Consider the following 22,309-nt stretch of genomic DNA (forward strand, 5'->3'; position numbering starts at 1 on the left):
CTGTAATAAGTTAAACATTTACTTAGCTCACGACGTAAAAACTAGACAAGAAAAAAATTTGAGTTGATGATTTTCGTAAATAAGTAAATAATCTAAAGTCTTAGCAATAATGTTCATTGTAAAGTTAATGTTTATTTTAAACATCCCCTGAGGAAATACCGGTGTCTGAGCGAAATTTTGGAGGAAATTATGGAATTCCTCAAAGTAACGCCTGCTCTGTCCAAGAAATATCAAATTTATAAACTTCATTTAAGACAAACCCTTAAATTCATTATATATATATATATGTATATATAATTTAATGTATATTATTTTACATATATATATATATACATTAAATTATACGTTAGGAATGTTCACTTTAAGATCCTTCATCTGATATAAAACTTGGAACAACTCTCTCATTAAATATTTGTAATATTGTAACTTAATTTATATGAGATAGAATATTGTTAAAAACTCAACGGATAACCATTCGTAATACTTAAAGACCGGACACATTTTCTGCTAGATTTTTTATAGGACTGCATATCTAATACATTACTGATCGAAGGTCCTACGGCTTAATGTCGATAGTAGCGACCTCGTTGGCCAACCCGCATATGTTGGAACCAATCGCCAACTGTATGTATCCGTTGACGCCGAAACTCTTTCCCCAAGAGTTCTTGGCGATATAGTAAGGCACCTCGGCGGTCAAATCGTAGCCTACAAGTTGTACTGCGTGATTGAGATCCTTGGGACTGCCACTGAAAGAAGAATGAATTCAAATTCAAATTCATTTATTTCAAGTCCTACCTACTTTATAAACACTTTTGAAACGTCAAGTATGTATATTTTTAGTGACTCTACCACCGGTTCGGAAAACAGATTCTACCGAGAAGAGCCGGCAGGAAACTCAGTAGTTGCTCTTTTCCAACATCAACATTTACAATCATTTTTCTATCTTGCGGGCGATGAGAGCGAGCTGGCTGCTTCCAATCTACCTTGTCATTGAGGAATTCATCAAATGTATAGTAACCTCGCTGTACTAGATGCGTTTTTACACATTTTTTAAATTTATGCATAGGTAGGTCAAGAATTTCCTAATGTTTGTAAAAGCGTATACTCAACCCCACAAAGGAGTTCTGCACCTTTCGCAGACGATATGCAGATATCACTAATTTATGTCCGTTTCTGGTAAGTCGATTGTTAATTGCAACTTTTTATACAGAGTAATATTTAGTCTCACAAAGACTATATTATTATAAATATATTGTGAAGCTACTGTAAGAATACCTATTTGTTTAAATTTTTCAGGAAGCGATTCGCGTGATCCAAGTTTATATATTGAATGCATGAATTACACTTTTATTGTACAACACAGACAAAATTCAAGGAGATACATATACAATGGCACTATAAGGTAGAAAGTACAATTTGGCGGCCTTATCGCTATAGGTATAGCGAGATCTCTTCCAGGCGACCTAAGGCAAACGAGAAAATGCTATAAGAAATTGGTAGGTGGTACAACACACATGTAATTATTAATAATTATTATTAAACTCTTTATTTGTATACCACAACATTAACATATTTAAAATATAACAAAAACAGAAACATATCGAAAGAAGTAGTAATACAAAAGGCTATATAATATATAATATATAATAATAATAATATGTAATATCGCTTAATAGCGATCGCTGCCAGGCAACCTTAGAATTAGAAAAAAAAAGAAGAGGAGAATAGACTGCTGGTGGTACAAATATTAAAATACATACATGCGAATAACTACATGCTAATACATAAACTAGTGTACACAAAAAGATAAAAAGATGTTAGATAAGTGGATAGAGTTATATAGGCAGTGAATGATTAAGCAAGCGTGGGGCCCGTAGAAAATTCTAAAATTACAAAAGATATGTTCAACCGATTGAAGTCCACTCCTGGACTAGGGAATTCCAAAATAAATAAGTCTATTGTAGGGAATTCCAAAATCCGCCGGGGCCGCTTGTTTCCAGGACCGTGGCTTATCCCATATATTCCATTCATATATACAAATATATAAACATACAACTCTCTCTAAAAATGCATAATATAACAATAATAACAAAATAAAAGCATATAAATTTTATATACTGTTTTTTATTCCTTTTTGCATATCGTTTTTTTTTTTTAATAAAGCATTAAAACCAACATACGAGATATTAAAAAAATTAAAGACATTGAACAGAGCGGTGCTTCTTATGAGTCAATAAAAAAAATATATAATTTGCACCGTATACAACGCATAATAAACCGAAAACGGAAATAATACTTCACAGGCTTTAGAGGTGCATCATGTCTCATCTGTGAAACCGAAAACCTAATAGTTTTTTAATAAACCACTGCCATACCACTGTTTTACTGAAAGAAATAAGATACAGCCCTAATTAAAACCCATGTTACCCACGTCACTTTGTTACGTACGCGTACTATGCGCGTGTCGGTCTTTTATCTACAATAGGATTGTCATAAGTAAACACTTAGAATGTGTTAAATTCGTTTCTATGAAAAAAAAAAAAATATGCTACTTTTGATTTAATATTTTGACTTCTTATAAAATATACTTAAGCATCCTACGATATTATTTTGTAATTCTGTTACACGTTGTAGATGTTTTTCCGGATTATTAAGGCTGAAAACTCAAACACAACGAGGCAAATCTTGCGCAGGATTTTGAGGATTCCACTAGGCCACGTAGGCATAGCTTCTTATGTAAACTTCTCACCTGCAATGGTATTGAATGACCCCGCCGAGATAGTTCTGCCACGTCAGAGCGTTCACAGCGACCGTCACGGGCCCGTGGGTGGCTATCGACTGGATGATCTTATCTTCTGATCCCACGAGACTGAAAATACGAATACATACAAATTGCAAATGTTCCATGAACTACAGTTACCGACATAGCTCAACTGCGAGTAGTCACGAAGATGAAGTGGCAATCTAAACGTAGCGTTGGTCGACCCTCAACGAGGTGGATAGGCAACATTAAGCAAGTCGCTAGGAGCCGCTGGAAACAAGCGGCCCATAGTACACAGCATCAGGGCTAGCACAGGTAGGAGACAAAAATTATATCCCCCGATTATATCCCCGGAGAAGGAATATAAATAACGTGTCCACCAGCTAAGCTAAGGGAACGTGGAATAGGTGAAGTTTAGTCCCTTATGAAAATTAAGCTTAATTTGCTATGCTCCGCGAACAGCAGGAGAATCTGTATGGTGTAATTTATAATTTCCTCAATCCGTATACTCCACACCAAACAGATCCTCGGCAATGTACCCTCTACGCACGTTTCGCTCCGAAACCTTAGCATCCTCAGGAGATGTTGACTTTACAATTACTCAACAATTATTAATTTAATTCGCTCGCCATAATTTCGATTTATCGCGAAGAAAGATGCAAAAGTAATTCTCAAATTTTCAAGCATGTTCGAGATATAACACTTACTCGTCACAAGTGAACTTCTGAACACGAACGCCGGTCGCGTTGGTCTTCTTCTGACACACTCCACTGGTCAATCGCAGCGGGTACTCGTTGTCTGCCTGGACAACTGTGTCCGTCATCAGTAACCAATCGAGAAGCAGACAAATGTCGCCGCCAGCGCAGCCTCCGTTACCTAAGCCTGCACAGTCGATCGCTTCCTGGAGACGGGTAAAAACTGGCTGATTAATTTATTTATTCCTGCAGCAAATGATATCCTCTGCCAAAGAAAAAAATAGTTGGAAAATCCAAAAGTGCACGCCTCATAATCTTATTCATTACAATAAAATTGAGATTATTTGTAAATAATAATTAAACTACATCTAATTATGCCGTGAAAAGTCTTAGGCTTCTATTCCTCAAAATACTGAAGCTTATAAAAAAAAACCCAACTCGATAAGTGAAGTATTTCGCTCGTATCGTGACCACAAGATACGGGATCCGCAGATACAGACACGGACGTCCCAGACAGAACTTTTATAAACAACTTTTTAATTAGTTTAAATAATAAAAAGAGATTTTAAAATATCATGAGTGTTAAAAATAGTGTTTTCTCTCAACATTTGTCTTTCATGTCCTTGCCAGGTTGCCTGGTAGAGATCGCTTTTAAGCGATAAGGCCGCCTATAGCTTATTCTCTACCGGTTTCTTCATAGACTAGGGTGCGTTTGTAACCCTCGTAGCTTTAGTTTTATGATATGCCTACTTAAATAAAGACATTTTTGACTTTCACTTTCGACAGTTCAAAGCCATCCGTTTCACACAATCCATTAGCTGAGATTTGAGTGGGACTTTAGGATACGGACCTCCCAAGCGCAGTGGTGAGCGCTGTACCGGTGGCATTTTGTGAATTTATAATTTTTAAATTTTCTCTGGTTTAGTCTTGTGGGAAGCTCTAAAGCGGTGGCTAGCTAACACCCTTTCGACAAAGATGTGCAAGCGATTTAGCGTTCCGGTACGATGCCACGTAGAAACAAATAAGGGATATGGCTTATAACTGCCGTAACACTTAAAAGTAAAAAAAACTATGCTGATACGTTTTTTTTTCTGCTTTTGTAGAGCATATCAGCAGAACAGTGGAAACAAGTTATTAAGGTAACCGGGTAAGGCCCGGTTCTCCTCCCATAGTTTTGTTTGTTTGTTTATAAAATATCTTTATTAATTAAATAACTGTATTACAGTTCATATCCTGGAGACTAGCCTAGGTTGAACAAATCAATAATATACTTACAGTTTAGCAGGTTACAACACCTTTTTAAAACTTTACAGCATATAAACTAAACATTTTTAACAACTTATTGAGCCACATAACAGATAATAATAACTTGTTTTACGTAGGACTTAGTACAGACGTACGTTTATATAAAAATTAAATGCATTGAACTGTTAAAGATATTAATCCTATATTTTTAAATTAAACGAGGGTAGCACTCGGAACTATGCAACAGTTACGTACAAAGCATTCACTCAGTCGTCGAGGAAGTAGTGATGTGGTAGTCGGTACCGATTGTACTTATCGATATATGATAAGTCTTTATACCGGCTTTAGCCAATTGCGGACACAAGTGAATTTTTATGTTTTTTATTTTTCCTCCCATAGTGATAAGGGGTTAGGTCGTAGTCCGCCACGCTGGCCCAATACGGATTGGTGGACTCCACACACCTTTGAGAACGTAAATGTGAAAATAAATTTATTTATTTATTTATTATTTATAAATATGCACACATCCAATCTCTATCGCAGAAAGCATAAAAACCGTCGCGATTCCATGCTGGGTAATAATAAACCTCGTATCCTAGGTAATTTATGTGGGAGATAAAGATAAAGGAAATATCTTTGCTGCATTAAAAGGTCACATTAAGAAAGGCCCAACAAAATAACGAAGCCTTTATTTATACAATCTCAATAAACAGGTCTTCCGAAACCTGTCCACAACTCAAGTACGAAATGTACCATTTTAAAACTCCACTGGCAACATAATTATAGTCTTGTAATCTATATTAATATTCGCTTCGCTATGACTCAGCAAGGTTCTTTAAAACAATCTACTCAAACATAATAACATCGACTACTGACGTACGTACGTAACTTACTGAAACAAAAAATGCAAATTGCTTATTGCCCCTTCCGGCCATCAAAGTTGGAACCTCTATGTTATAAGACCAAGGGCTCACCACTGTGCCAGTCTTAGAGTTAACATCGGTTAAATTGGATTATATCTGTCCGCCCGTAAGAGCCCTTTAATTTAATAAGATTTAAACTCAAAGAGTCTTAATTTAACAACAAATGTCGATATATGGTAACGAAAAGATAGCGATAACAACATACAAGGTCGATTCTTAAATAGTTTTCAATGGTAATATGAGATGGTGATAGCTAAAAAGACGCCCTAGCAATTTTGCTGCGGGCTTTTCCGACACCAGGTCATGTTTGGATCCTACGTATACTGAAGCTACGTGGGACAGAAACACGGTCCGATTTACGAAGCCCACAACAAAATTACCTGGACGTTATATTTGTTATCACTATCTCACATTGTCACTTTTGAAAATCAACCTTGTTAGTTCATTACACAAAAAGATCCGATGGGTATATCCCGTTGGACGGTGATGAAGTGTTACCTGCACGCTAAGACTGCTGAGCTTCCCGCTGTTGATAGCCGCCATTGCTTCCATGACTCCAATGGTGCTGAAGGCCCAGCACGCTCCGCAAAGTCCCTGGTCCTGTACCGGACCTATCACGCCTCTCTCCCTCCTATTTTAAGAGAAGACCTGGTTTTAAACTTTAATCCATCCTACTATATAATTCTATCATACATCCTAACCTACTAATATTGCGGTGTTAGTTTCTCTACAAACATATATATTTATGTTTATATATATATATATTATATGTTAGTTTTAATATATTATTATTATGGTTGTGGGTTTATTTAGTTAGTTTAGTAGTATTCGTTTTATTGCTGTATTTTTTAATTTTGGTTTTTTCTTTTTTTTGGATTGTTTTTTTTCTACTTACTTCAGTTGAACCGGACGTTCTACAGATATAATTATCCGAAAACATTAACCAAATGTGGTCGCTTAATGCGGTATGTCGTAGTAAACAATGTCGTAAAAACCAACGTTTTCCGATAAGGCGGTCATATAGCATTCAGCCAGGACCTTTGATTTTGGTTAATTTAACGTGTTTGACATTTGACACGTGTGTACACACATCGCCATCTAACCCCAAAGTAAGCTTAGCTTGGTATGGGATTAACATGACTGATGAATATTCTTATGAATAATAACATAAATACTTATAATATACAGATAAACACTCTGATACTGTACAACCATTCATGTTCATCACACAAACATTTTCCAGTTGTGGGAATCGAACCCACGGCCCTGGTCAGAAAGCAGGGTCGCTGCCCACTGCGCCACTCGGCTGTCAAATGTGTGATATACATCATCTGTGAAAATTTCAACTGTGTATCACGGTTCATGAGATTCCGCTGGGTAACAGAGGGTCAGATAGAAAGATTGACGGACACCGGAGTTTTAATTAATAGAGTCCCGTTTTAGCCTTTGGGTATCCCAACAAAATACGTGTATGAGTATCGGTGTACCGCAGCTTATTAATGACGTAAGCCTAGGAACACATAGTTACGCAGTGTTTCATCACGCTCTATCATTTGAAAGTTGCTCTCAGTTGAAGTGTGACAGAACACTGCGTAACCATTCTGGAGTTACGTTTATTAATACGGGGAAGTGTTCACAAGGGCACAAGTCGCGACACACATACTAGCAAACGTTTTAGTTTATATTATGTATTTATAAAAATTGATACTCGCAAATTATTACAAATCCCGCAGGAATCATCAGTTTTTCCGGGGCCTTTAATCGCGTAGTGCGGTGATAGCCTAGTGGGTGGGTTGGCTTCTCTATCGGGGGACCGAGTTCGAGCCCCAGAAAGCACCTCTTACTCGGAGTTATGTGCTTTTTATTTTAAGCAATTAAATATCACTTACTGTTCGGTTACGGAAAACATCGTGAGGAAACCTGCATGCCTGAGAATTATCCATAATGTTCTCAACAGCGTGTGAAGTCCACCAATCAGCACTTGGCCAGCGTTTCTTAATTCCAACATTTCTTATTCTGAGTGGACACCCGTGCTACCGTGCCGTACCGTACCGTGCTGTCTGACTATAGTGGGCCGTTAATGGGTGCATGACGATGAATCGTGTAGTACATTACTTTTATGTATCTTCATAGTTTTCTCAGCGCATCCCAAAATAATGAATTTGAACGTCAATATTTTGCTACCTTACTGCAATTTTCTGAAGGATCTCTAATTTTTTTAAAAAATATTATAGACTATATATATATTACTTCGTAATAATTTTGCTTTGTATTGCTAAAAAAAAAATTAAATCAGCCCATTAGTTTCGGAGCCTATTGGGTACAGACAAACAAAAAAATCTTTCTTTCTTAAAAGTATGAAATGCTGTTGCCAGTGGTATTTGTTTTTTTAATAAAAGAGAAATGCTAATTTACCCGGGGAGAAAAATGTCCTTGGTCTGTTTCCAGCATGCAAGCTGTGCGTATGCAAAATGTTGTCAAGATAGACCTTTTTTTATTAATAGAAATTGATGAATGAATGAATACACTTTTATTGTACACCAGAGAGAAAATTTACAGAGATACAAATACAACAGCACAATAAGGTAGAACGTACAATTTGGCGGCCTTATCGCTAAATAGCGATCTCTTCCAGGCAACCAAAGGCATACCAGAAAATGCTATACGAAATTAGAAGGTGGTACAACTAACATTAGTGAAATATTAGGATTTTAAACTAAATTAACATAAAATAAACATTAAACATGTACAAAAATATAAACATACGAATACGCTACTATAAATACATAATTAAAAAATAAATAAAAAAATAAAATAAAAGAACCCTCAAAAATATGTAGATTCCCATCAATGCCCGGCCGATACAGACAAGTAGTGATCCTTCACTTGTTTCTTAAAGATGCCGATCGTTTGCGCGTTATAGGCTTGGTACATCAATACATGACATGCGTGACATGCGTGACGATCCGGGTGCTTGTAAACTATAATTACACCGGCAACTACGCCCTTCAAATCAGAACACAGCAACGCTGCTTAGCGTATAAGCATAGCGGTATTAATTCCACGGACGTGCTGTCACAAAAACCTCTATTACAAAACAAGTTTACCAACATATATATATTTATGTTGCACCACCTACCTCTTTTCTATGTTTTTTCCTTATACGCCTTTGGTTGCCTAAACGAAATGGCTATGGAGCGATAAGACACCAAATTGTACTGTTGCTCTATGTTTATATCTCGGTAACTACTTTTTTTTCTTTGGTGTATTCATTCATTCATTCATAAGGCAGTTAATATTTGCATAAATATAGCTTGCATCACGGATACGGAAATAGGATACTTTTAATCCCGGGAAAAGTAACGATTCCCTCGCAAAAGCTAGTTATAAATATCACGACTCGCATGTTCACTAAGCTCCTACAGACTGCACCACCTTACTACCGTTATTTATAACGTATTGTTAACAGACTCCAAAAAAGAGGTGGTTATAAACAATTCAGATGTTATTTTTATGATATTCGGGTACAAGTCCTGCATATAGATACAAAGTGTAAATTAAATTCGAAATAATAATTCACAGGCTTTAGAGGAAAAAAAAAACGAAGAAAAAGTAAGAAGTTATACTACTATAGCGTAAAGAGATAAAAATTTAAAATCGTTTCAAAAATTTCGTCTTTCGCCTTATTCTTTGTAGAAAAGGTATTTAATACATTTAAAGTTTTATTATAACGCAATATCAATTAGCTATTTAAATAAAGTTTATTTAAATATCACAAAAACAAAATTCTATATAATTAAAGAAATTGACATAATTAACATAAATAAATTTGTAGTAATATACTCATTATCGGACAAGCAACATTAAAATTAGAGATTTCATGTACAGTTGAATCACCGGAATGCGCCCGCAGACTTTGACGATTGAAAGTGTACAATGTCAAACGTTATAGCTAACTTCAGGGTGTCGGTTTTTCGTGACGGTGTGCGCGCGCATCATGCAAATTTACTCTCATAATTTTTCCCTAACCATCTCGTTATTTTAAAATTATAGCTTCTAATATGATATACTACCCTATGAACTTCCTTAAACAATTATTCTTAAATGCATTAAAATAATACTGCTTTAAGGTGTCGTAGTGGGACACGTGTCGTTTATCTATAAATAGCTTTACATAATGTGTATCTTATAATATAAATGCGAAAATGTGTTTGATTGTTTGTAACTTGTAAGTCAATTCCTGACTCTATTAAGCAACCAACCAATCAACCCAAAAATTGTCGTCATTATAAATAATGTTGAATATTTTGCGTCTTAAAAAATAATCACATAAATCTGTCTAGAAACAAACCTTACTGTTCTCGGCAGATTACCGCGGAACCACAGAATTAAGAACATACAAAAACCTTGTATACGACTAACACTGAAGCATCAAATACCACTCCACTTTAGTAGTGTTTCTCGAACGGGACAATAGTCACTTAATTCCATTTAGCTTTAGATGGCCGAAATTATTTTATCTCTGATGTTCTAAACGCTTACCATAAAATAGGGAAAATGGGAAAAATCGTGAGCTAGCAACATTCTTCGGGTGTGAAATGAGACTTGCGCGGGTTGTTTCACTGTTTTTGGACACAGTGAAGTTTATTTCTTCTACTACAAGTTAGCCCTTCTCTGCAGTCACATCACTTACCACCAGGGTAAGTGATGATGCAGTCTAAGATGGTAGCGGGCTAACCTGTTAGGGAGTATGGTTGTCATTCTCCTAATCAGTTTCTACGCGACATCGCAACGGAACTCTCAAACGCTTAGCGGCACGTCTTTGTCGGTAGGATGGTAAGTAGCCCCGTGGCTTTGGCCGTCCGAAGCCTCCGACCAGACCAGACTAGAGAAATTGCAGAAATTATAAATTCCCAAACTGCCCCTGCCGAGAATCGATCCCAGGACCTACCACTTAAATTCACAGCGCTCACCGTTGCGTCAACATTTTAGCTATTTGGGTATGCAACCCAAAGACTATGCACTTTTAGCCTAATGAGGGTTCTGTATGTTCCTTATTCTGTGGGTAAAACAAAAAAAGCTTTTCAGCTTTAATATGTTACTAATTAGGTATATGTACATAATTGTTATTTTCAAACCGATACACAGAGATCACTGTTTTTTTATGAATGGCCGGTGTTCGCTTGACCGCGATCTCACCTGCTGATAAGTGATACTTGCAATGCAATACCTATTAGATGAAACGCATTTAGCTATAAGATGAGACGTATTTACATTAATAAATTGTATCATGTAACAAAATATTATGACGAAGCTAACTTCCGCTTGAACCCAATACCTTTAGCCAATCAATAATTCTGCGGCAATGTTCAAATTCAATTATTGCATATTACAGGTCAGGTTGGATAGAATTATAAGTATGAAGTCCCAATGTATATTGCCTCTTTGGGCGTGCAACAATTACAGTGTAGGCATTTTACAGACTAAAGTTTATTATTTAGAACTAGTACATTAAATGTCATATTTAAACTATTTGAAAATTGCATTAATATTATAAAATGTATTGTTAAATAAAAATTTAAAACACTCTTTTTTAAAATTAATTAAATTATTTTCCCTTACGATCTTTGGTAACTTATTATATATTTGTATAGCCAAAAATTCAAAAAAAAAAAAAAAAAAAATGTACTGTCTACATTGCCGAAGATCTGTTTGGTGTGGAATATAAAGATTGAAGAAATGATATATTATAGCATACAGATTCTCCTGCTTTTTGCGGAGTATGGAAAGTTAAGCTTAATTTTCATAAAAACTGTCATTATTTTTTTCACAAGTTACCCCTTTACTGTAATCTCACCTGGTGTTAACTGGTGAACCAGACTATGATAAATAAAATAAATAATAAATATACTTCGAAAATACACACATCGCCATCTAGATCTAGTGAATATTTTTATAAATATTATACACAAATACTTATAATATACAGATAAAAACCCAGACACTGACAAACATATATGTTCGTCACACAAACATTTTCCAGTTGTGGGAATCCAACCCACGGCCTTGGACAGAGAAAGTTAAGTTAGGGAGTATGGCGGTTATATTTAACCCATACCTTTAATCGGTTTCTACGCGAAATCATAACGGAACGCTAAACCGTTTAGCGGCACGTCTTTGTCGGTGGTAACTAGCCACATCCGCAGCCTCCCACCAGAACAGCCCGGAGAAAATTCGGTAACAATAAATTCCCATGTCTCACCTGCCGGAAACAAAATCAGTTGCAAAAACATGTCTTCAAACATGAAACAGATCTTGTATGTCTATTACAACAGTGTTGTGCAACCTACATTTTAAACCACAAACGATTTTTTGATTATAATGTAGAGATAAATTAATTGGTATAAAAGTATTTCTAGTTTCATTCATCATCAACCTATAACCATCTCACAACAGGGCACGGTTCTCCTGACAGAGTGTGAAGGGGTTAGGCCGTAGTCCACTGCAGTGCGGATTGGTAAAAAAAAAAAACTTGTAAAAAAAATTCTCATGTATGCAGGTTTCCTCGCAATGTTTACCTTTACCGTTAAAGGAGGTGATATTTTAATTGCTTCAAATTTAAAAATATTTGGAAAATCCAAAAGTGAACGCCTCATGATCTCATTCATTACAATAAAATTGAGATTATTATTGGTAAATAATAATTAAATTACATCTAATTATACCTTGAAAAGTAATAAAAGTAGCTTCTATTCCTCAAAATACAGAAGCTTATAAAAAAAACCAACTCCATAAGTGAAGCATTTTGCTCGTTATCGTCACCACAAGATACGGGATCCGCACATACGAGTATATGGGCGCAAATCGCCACCTGTCGGCAATAATTGGCGACTATTGATATTTACGTTTTAGTTTATTAAAGTGAATATTTTATTATAAAAATATCTGAAATATATCAGATTTAAATTCAAATAGTTATTTGTAAACATGAAACCGCTACTTATTAGGGCCTGATATTTAATAGACACTGTTTTGACTGTTTGAATGTTTTAAAGATGTTTGATGTTCCATTTATTGTTAAACTATTTTATTTACTGTGAAAATGTTCAAATTAATATCTTATAGAATTAATATCATTATTCTGTATCAAACTTTATTATTTTATGCAATAAGTCTTTCTTTAATTCATTTTAAATCTGGCCTGCAGCGCCATCTTTAGACTGACTAATGTTTGTTGCAATTAAATGAACAAATCTCTGTATTATATAAATGATTAATCATTTTAAGTCATTTAAATTGATTAAACATTTATTATAAATATTAAGGAATATTTTAAGGATTATTTTGCAGTACCTAATTTTATTTGTTTGTTTCAAAAGAAGTTGTATTTACTATATCCGTTTTAGCCATTGTAAGGAAACTATAAAAGCGTTTAATTTATGTAAATCGGCTCTGTTCTATACTAGCAATTGTGCGAAAATAAACTACGTGATATTTTGTGAGTTATTTTATTATAATGGACACCGAGCGTGAAAACCCTGGCGTATCGCCGACAGCAGCGGTGGGATCACAGCCCCAAAACTCTTCAGGGCCTCCAGATGGTACAACTTTCAGTATGGAACAAGTGATGGGTCTCCTAACCTCCATAACAAGAACTGCTGCGACAAGCGCTGCGAGAGCGACGTTATCTACAGAGACTGCACCTTTACGGCGGCACCATGACTTTTATCTACCGCCGTTCAACCCTGATGAGAGATCGCATGACATCAGGGACTGGTGTGCTAATGTGGACGAAACCATTACGAAGTTAAATATTTCGCCCCATGAAGCTCGAATGAAGGCCATCTTACAATTGAGAGGACGAGCAAAGACCTGGGCCGACACCTGGTCACTGCATTCAACCACGTGGGAACAAGTGAAGGAAGAGCTAACTCATACGTTTGGCAATGAGTTCCGGTACGCGGATGACGTGCAGAAATGGCGCAGCTACACTTCAGACCAAGCGAGCAGCTACGCTGAATATGCTACAACGGCTTGGACTCTCTTCAGGAGGGTTCGACCAGAAGCTACCGACGCCGACGTAGTGGATGCACTGATCACAGGTATTTATCCTGAATTTATTCGTTCTGAGTTGTTGAGAAATACCCCCAATTCACTTCCCAAATTAGTATCGATACTAAAAACATTTCGAAAGCGTAAAATTGAAAATAGAGAGAGTAAATATAATGACGTTAAAAAACCACGTGTCGCGGCACCTTCAAAGGATCAAGTCATATGTTTTAATTGCAATAAGCCGGGTCATTTCTCACGAGACTGCAAAAATCCATCTAAAAATAACCCTGTTTTGTCACAATCAAATAATAATTCTAATTCCCGTGGTAGTTTTAATAACGCTAAGGTTATTGAGTGTGAATACTGTCATCGTAAGGGCCACTTAGAGAAAAATTGTTACCGCCGTCAAAATGACGAACGTAATGCCCCAAATAAAACAATTAATTATTGTTCATCTATTAAACGTGCCACTTTTAATGTAATTATTGGAAACACAAATTATAACTGTCTTTTCGATACTGGAGCTGATTGTTCATTAATTCGGGAGAAAATAGCTGGCTCCGTTGCTGGAAAACGTAAGCAAGTTGACGTGAAGTTTATCGGTATTGGGGGTCAAACAATTATTTCAAAACAAAGCATTAAAACTATAGTTCAAATTGATAATGTTCGCTTAGAGCTCGAGTTTTATGTAGTAGGTGATAATGAAACTCAATTTGACATTCTAATAGGTTTTAATCTTCTAAATATACCCGGCCTTAGCGTTACCCTTAGCGAGGACAGTATATCAATTAATCGCGAGTTCTTTATCAATGAATGTTTAAATTTAACATCTTCTTTTGAATTAGATACCGACCTTACTAACGATACACAAATTAAAGAAATCTATCGTATTATCAATGAGTTCAAGGATAATTTCACATCTGGAAATCGCGTCTCACAGGTAACCACCGGGGAGCTAAAAATTAGATTAAAAAATCCCGATAAGATCGTGCAACGCCGACCATATCGTTTGTCCCCTTTAGAACGTGAGAAGGTCAGAGATATTATTAAAGACCTAAAAGAAAATGGCATAATAAGAGATAGCTCGTCTCCGTTCAGCAGCCCTATATTATTAGTTAAGAAAAAGGACGGTACGGACCGACTTTTACGTTGATTTCAGAGAGTTAAATTCAAATACCGTTAGAGACAATTATCCTTTACCCCTTATAGCGGACCAAATTGATAGATTAGGCAAAGCTCGATATTATAGTTGTTTAGACATGGCCTCTGGTTTCCACGGTATTCCTATAGCGGAAGAATCTATCGAGAAAACTGCATTTGTAACCCCGGATGGACAGTTTGAATATCTTCGAATGCCATTCGGTCTATGTAATGCTCCGTCTGTATACCAACGCGCCATAAATGCCGCCTTAGGTGATTATAGAGATAATATTGCTTTAGTTTATGTTGACGATATTCTGGTTGTATCTGAATCCGTGCAACAGGGTTTGATAAATTTGAATCTCATTTTGACTAGATTAACTCAGGCTGGATTTTCTCTAAATATTGCCAAATGTTCTTTTCTTAAAACTAAAATTGAATATCTTGGTAACATTATTGAAAATGGCACTGTTAGGCCAAGCCCAAGGAAAGTTCAGGCTCTTACTGACTCTTCAACGCCTAAAAATATAAAAGAAGTAAGGCAATTTAACGGCTTAGCAGGTTATTTTCGAAAATTTGTACCCAATTTCTCTAAAATCATGGCACCTCTATACAACCTAACTAAAGCAAATGTTTCTTTTAATTGGACTGACCGACATGAAATTGCTCGACGAGAAATAATTAACATACTCACATCTTCCCCAGTTTTAACTATATTTGATCCAAATTTGCCAACTGAGCTACATACAGATGCCAGTTCAATTGGTTATGGCGCCGTTCTGATTCAGAGACAAGATAGGAATCCTTTAGTAGTAGCTTATTTTAGTATGAGAACTTCAGATACAGAGAGTAAATACCACTCCTACGAACTAGAGACTCTTGCAGTGGTAAAGGCTATTAAACATTTTCGCCATTTCCTTCATGGCCGGTCATTTAAACTAGTCACAGACTGCAATTCATTAAAAGCTTCGAGTCACAAACGAGACCTAACCCCCAGAGTGCATAGATGGTGGGCCTTCTTGCAAAATTTTCAATTTGAAATTGAATACCGTAAGGGCGATAAACTTGCTCATGCTGATTTTTTTAGTCGTAATCCAATTAAAAATTCTAATGGACGTCAATTAAAGCGCTGTTTAGAATTTAATAAATCAAGACCCCTAATTTGGTCCATTAATACCACTACACTTGATCATAACTGGCTCCTTGTAGAACAAAAACGCGATTCAACTCTATCTAGTATTGTAGAGCAATTGAAAGGTGATTCGATTCCCAAGAATATCGCAGATACTTACGTTATACTTCAGGATAAATTACTGAGACGTAAAGTACAGATTAATAACAAGACACATAAGTTAATTATAGTTCCACGTAATTATAGATGGAATCTTATATCCCATTATCATGATAATCTTCAACATTTCGGTTGGGAAAAGATCCTTGAAAAATTGCGAGAGCAGTACTGGTTCCCTAATATGACCAGATTAATCAGAAAATTTGTAGAAAATTGCGTCATGTGTAGAGTTAGAAAAGGAGTATCTGGTGCTAGACAGGTTACTTTACATCCCGTTGACAAAATAGCTGTTCCTTTCCATACCGTTCATGCAGATATAACTGGAAGAATGAACGGAAAACGTAGTGAACCTGAATATGCTTTTGTATTTATTGACGGCTTTACTAAATATGTCCATATGATTTACACAAATGATCGTACTAGTGAAACTGCAATCAAATGTTTTCAAAATCTGATTACAATATTTGGCTCTCCATCGCGATTACTGACCAAGATAAAAGTATGACTTCAACAGAGTTTAAAAACTTCTGTCAACGATATGGGATTCAACACCACGTAGTAGCAAAGGGAGCTAGTAGGGCCAATGGTCAGGTTGAACGATTAATGAAAGTTATAAAGGATAACATGTCTGTTATAGAACTGAGTAGGCCATGGCACACAGCTTTACAAGAATTACAATTAGCTATTAACTGCACAGTATCAAAAAGTACAGGTAAAAGTCCCATGGAATTATTATTAGGAAAAAGATGTTACCCACCTGCCATTAAAATATTGCAAATTGACGATGACATACTAACAGACAACTTAGAGGAAGTTAGATCGATTGCTAAAAAACGGATGGACGAGCGGTCCCTTAGCGATAAAACTCGTTTTGATAAAGGTAAAGCCACAATCCGTCCATTTAAAGTCGGTGACTTCGTCTTAATGCGGCGCCATGAACGACACACTACTAAGTTAGGCTCAAAATTTGAAGGTCCGATGGAAATTTTAGAAATATTACCAAATGATCGATATAGGCTTAGGCATGTTAACCTTCGTGGTTGTTCAGAAAAGATTGCAAGTCACGATGCCTTACGTCCCGCTCCCATAGCTCAATCAGACCCTTTCAATGATTCTGACAACTCAGACGAATTGACCGTATGGGCGGAGGAATCAGTGGAGACCGAGGGTGCGTCCACTTCCTTTTCGAACAAAGTTAGTTCTACATGATAACATACGAGTGAATTGATATGGTTTATAATTTAATTTTGTAATTATTAATGTGTTAATAATTGATATGATTTAAGATTGTAATTATTAATGAGTTGGCGTGAAACTTATTTTTCCTATCCAATATCCTTCCTTAAACGCTGGCTGGCCACCATGCGTATCCTTTTAAACCTGGTCTTGTTGGCTAGATCCCAGGATGGGTGATGCCTTGTGTGTTGGCTAGATCCCAGGATGGGTGATGCCTTGTGTGTTGGCTAGATCCCAGGATGGGTGATGCCTTGTGTGTTGGCTAGATCCCAGGATGGGTGATGCCTTGTGTGTTGGCTAGATCCCATGATGGGTGATGCCTTGTGTGTTGGCTAGATCTCAGTATGGGTGAGGCCTTTGAAATTATGTCATAAAAACAGCGCAAGGGACGCGCTGGAGTCAGTATGGCCGTATGGGCGCAAATCGCCACCTGTCGGCAATAATTGGCGACTATTGATATTTACGTTTTAGTTTATCGTTAAAGTGAATATTTTATTATAAAAATATCTGAAATATATCAGATTTAAATTCAAATAGTTATTTGTAAACATGAAACCGCTACTTATTAGGGCCTGATATTTAATAGACACTGTTTTGACTGTTTGAATGTTTTAAAGATGTTTGATGTTCCATTTATTGTTAAACTACTTTATTTACTGTGAAAATGTTCAAATTAATATCTTATAGAATTAATATCATTATTCTGTATCAAACTTTATTATTTTATGCAATAAGTCTTTCTTTAATTCATTTTAAATCTGGCCTGCAGCGCCATCTTTAGACTGACTAATGTTTGTTGCAATTAAATGAACAAATCTCTGTATTATATAAATGATTAATCATTTTAAGTCATTTAAATTGATTAAACATTTATTATAAATATTAAGGAATATTTTAAGGATTATTTTGCAGTACCTAATTTTATTTGTTTGTTTCAAAAGAAGTTGTATTTACTATATCCGTTTTAGCCATTGTAAGGAAACTATAAAAGCGTTTAATTTATGTAAATCGGCTCTGTTCTATACTAGCAATTGTGCGAAAATAAACTACGTGATATTTTGTGAGTTATTTTATTATAATGGACACCGAGCGTGAAAACCCTGGCGTATCGCCGACAAGTACATAGACACGGACGTCCAAGAAAATAATTAAAAAAAAAAAATTTTTAGTTAGTTAAAATAATAAAGAGAGATTTAAAAATATCATGAGTGTTAAAAATAGTGTTATTTCTCAACATTTGTCTATTTATATTCACTTATAAAAGCAATAAAGAATAAAAAAAGGTGACTTAAGTTGGAGAATCACTTAAAAGCACGCACACAGAGTGCGTAAACTGACAGTAATACCCACCTCAACGCTTCGCTTATGAGGCGTGCAAAAACGCAATAACCTCTGAAAAGTTATTGGTTACCTGGGATTGTGCTTAGCCCATCCGAAGGAAGGCCGAAGCTAGGCTATCGCTCTCCGTTTTCATTATCCGTAACTTCTACAAATATTCTAATAATTCATGAGTCAATATGAATGTGTCTATAATACCTCCCCAGACACTGTTTATAGAATAGTCTAGGTTTTATAATACTTATTGACAGCCGACTGGCGCAGTGGGCAGCGACCCTGCTTTCTGAGTCCAATGCCGATTCGATTGGGTTCGATTCCCACAACTGGAATATGTTTGTGTAATGAACATGAATGTTTTTCAGTGTTCATCTATATATTATAAGTATTTATGTATATTATTCATAAAAATATTCTTAAGTCATATTAGTACCCATACTACAAGCTACGCTTACTTTGGGGCTAGATGGCGATGTGTGTATTGTCGTAGTATATATATTTATTTATTTATTGAGTAATCGAATGGATTAAATGATGACAATTTAACACACAACTGACCCTGATCGACCATTAGTAATAAAGATATATATAACGTGTAACAGAATTACGAAATATTATTGAAGGATGCATAAGTATATTTCATAAGGAATCACACCGTAGAAATATTAAATCATAATAAACATATTTATATTTCCTTACAAACGAAATTTAATTATGACAACCCTATTGGAGATGAAAGACCGACACGCCCATAGTACCCACATTACTACTGGTACATTACATTTACTACTGGTACATTACGCGTACCTAATAAAGTGACAGGAGTCACATGATTTTTATTTTGCATGTAATGTTGGGGCTGTATTTGATTTCTTTAGTAAAAACTATGGAAGTGTTTTACTCAAAAACTATTAGGTTTTTGGTTTCACAGAATACACATTGTATATTTAAGAAGTTGTGTGGCTACCCTTAGCAATTGCACTTTGACCCTTCAGAATCTTTTTAAAGATAGAGGCACATAAATCTTGTGTTTGTAGGTAGATAGGCAACTCCCAGAAGACGCATATGCTTTCTCACTTACAAATTGCATTATTTTAATTTTAGTTATCTTGCTTGAAAACCCTGCTCACACTGTTATTTCATTCTTTATATTTTAACCGCTAACTTATATGCAAGGCTAATGGTGGAGGTGGAACTCTAAATTACTGTGCCAGAGCGAAAATTGGCAGAGGAATTGGCAGTGTCAGAAAGAAGAACTAATTCCATCTTTAACAGCCTGCAACAATCCACTTCTGGACTACGGACCTCTCCCAACACAAGGGTGGGTTTGCCCTTAAGCATCACGCTGGGCAGGCAGTTTTGTGATGGTAATAGGTACCATCTATTAGTAGCACATTATATAATATATTCCCTTAGTCGCCCCATATAACATCTGCGGGAAGAGGAGGGTTGGTGACAATTGTATTCTGACCTTTTGTCACAACACGGCACCATATTTTACACATTCGTTCTTAAATCTACACCATTAATAAATAAAATACAAGGCGTAGGTTAATAAACTTTAGAGAGTAACTTACCAATCAATCTTTAATGGTAGCGCTGCTCTTTTCTTCCTATTAATAATAATGTAAATGTTATGATGAGAATTTTTAACATCAATGTCATCTTCATTATCAATTTCTGGCCTATCATCATCAAACATTGGTGTGTCATTATGATTTTCACCAGCATTATATTTTGCTCTAGTTTTGCTCCAACTCTTGCCCAAACTTTTGTTTCTATGGTGATGAGGTTTCTCGTCTGATAGGTGAATGTCTATGAATTCCGTTTTTGACATGTCAGATAACGGCGTCAAGCCAAATTTGGCTCGGTGTTCCTCTGGACCTCTTGATAAGCTGTTCAGTCTGCCTATTTCTTGTACTGAAGCCTTTGATAAAAATGAAATATAATGAAATTGTTGTTCTAACGGGCTTGCCAATCAAATCTAAAAGCAAGCTGTTCTCAACCCTAGGTTGAGCACCTCATCAATAGTGTATACAAATCCACTACTTGCTAATCTGACAGTCTTCTGTGCAAAGTGTTGTATTAGTGTTGCATTGAGACAAATGTAACACTAATACAACAGAACAACACTGATACACTGCACACCTTGGCTCCTCAGCATCACTGAACCTGAGCTGCCTAAGGTTCTGGAGTGAACTGAGCTGGCCAGAGTGACCCAGCAGGCAGTGATACGAGTGGCACTATGTACAAAACATGGTTCCGGCCAACCTAGTACGGAGACAAGCATAAAAACAGAAGTAGAAGATATGACGGAGGCCGGCTGCACCTAATTGCATTATTTTAATAGCCTCACTGTGGCACCTCCTAGTGGCCTATAACTGTAAAACATACCTTCAAACTTGGACCAAACTATATGATATTACCTAATCATGCAAACAACTAATTCAATATAGGTCAAGCAGTTTACCAGGTAAACATAAACAAGTATTAACTTTCCCAAATACAGACAAAATTCCACTGTGAGTATAAAAAGCCTGATACTTTAATTAGGTAAGTATTTTCCTAATGACCTATCCATATTTTTAATAGGATTTAAAATGTGGGAATGGATGGCGGAATATACAGGCTTGTAATGAAACTTAGTTTTATAATCATTAAGACAATTCAATTTTTATCAATTCATTTTATATCTAAAAATAAACTTGTTTACATATTTTTATGAATAAATTAGCAAGGTAGAAACGAAGTTTGATAAAGTTATATGACCCGTAATTTTTTACGACAAATGTTATGACATACAAAACTAAACTATTCGAGTTAAATTTGAAGTTATTATGTTATTTTCTTACCACGAAGTGCCCTAATCTCGTTTCATATTCGGCGGTATTGTTTTTATATGTTTTATTAAACTGCTGGATGTATTTGTCGAACATTGATCGTATTTCCTCTTTAGTCTCGTATCCGGGGTAGGTAAGCGGTATAGCCACGAGCGTTAGACACACTAAAGCTAAAACTAAAATCCAATTCCACCACTTAGCCATCTTAAGTGATTTTAATTAAAAGTTTTTCGTAACTACACACACATCCACCTCTTGCAATGTAACTTTTTTGACTGTTTGTAAATTGAAACAGGCTTGCGCCTTGCAGAAAAATATCGATGTAAAGACATTTATTTTTATCATATCGATAGTTTTGAAAGGAACTTATAATTAAAATTTTGTTTATACAGTATGTGGGTCGAAAACTTATCAAGCACAATAAATTATGTCCACAAATTGAAACTGCAGGAATTAAATGTCTAGTTAAAGAAAACAAACACAATGTAATTTCATTTACATAGTACTTGAAAACCACGATATGTCAATCTCTCGATATTATATCGTAAGCAATTTATTTCTTTGAATATCGATACTTTTTGACTTCCTTCATCTTTAATGCGTTTGTGACTGGAGGGTTTGGCTTGTCCCTCGCAACTTATATATCCGCGTAAACGTGAACCTTAAAAGATAGACATATGTCGTCGCGGACTGGTTTTTAGAACTATTAAAGGGGAGCAACTTTATCATACATGATTTTATCGAAACTTTAACCGTTTACGCGGCCCATGAAGCAGAAATTCATTTAGCCT

At 35.8% G+C, this 22,309-nt stretch overlaps 1 protein-coding gene across 1 annotated transcript; it reads right to left on the reverse strand.

Moving 5' to 3' along the window:
• Window positions 1–356: 356 nt before the first annotated feature.
• On the reverse strand, window positions 357–21,841 carry LOC120625276 (cathepsin O-like). The gene is made up of 6 exons (XM_039892293.1): window positions 21,531–21,841; window positions 20,256–20,605; window positions 6,123–6,255; window positions 3,469–3,662; window positions 2,750–2,869; window positions 357–746 (listed from the first exon to the last, which is right to left on the reverse strand). The coding sequence occupies exons 1-6, from the start codon at window positions 21,720–21,722 to the stop codon at window positions 557–559; spliced, it is 1,179 nt and encodes a 392-aa protein (XP_039748227.1). The 5' UTR covers window positions 21,723–21,841; the 3' UTR covers window positions 357–556.
• Between the last annotated feature and the right edge of the window lie 468 nt (window positions 21,842–22,309).

Source organism: Pararge aegeria, chromosome 7 (assembly GCF_905163445.1).
Source record: "Pararge aegeria chromosome 7, ilParAegt1.1, whole genome shotgun sequence".
In the NCBI taxonomy this organism is placed as follows: Eukaryota; Metazoa; Arthropoda; class Insecta; order Lepidoptera; family Nymphalidae; genus Pararge; species Pararge aegeria.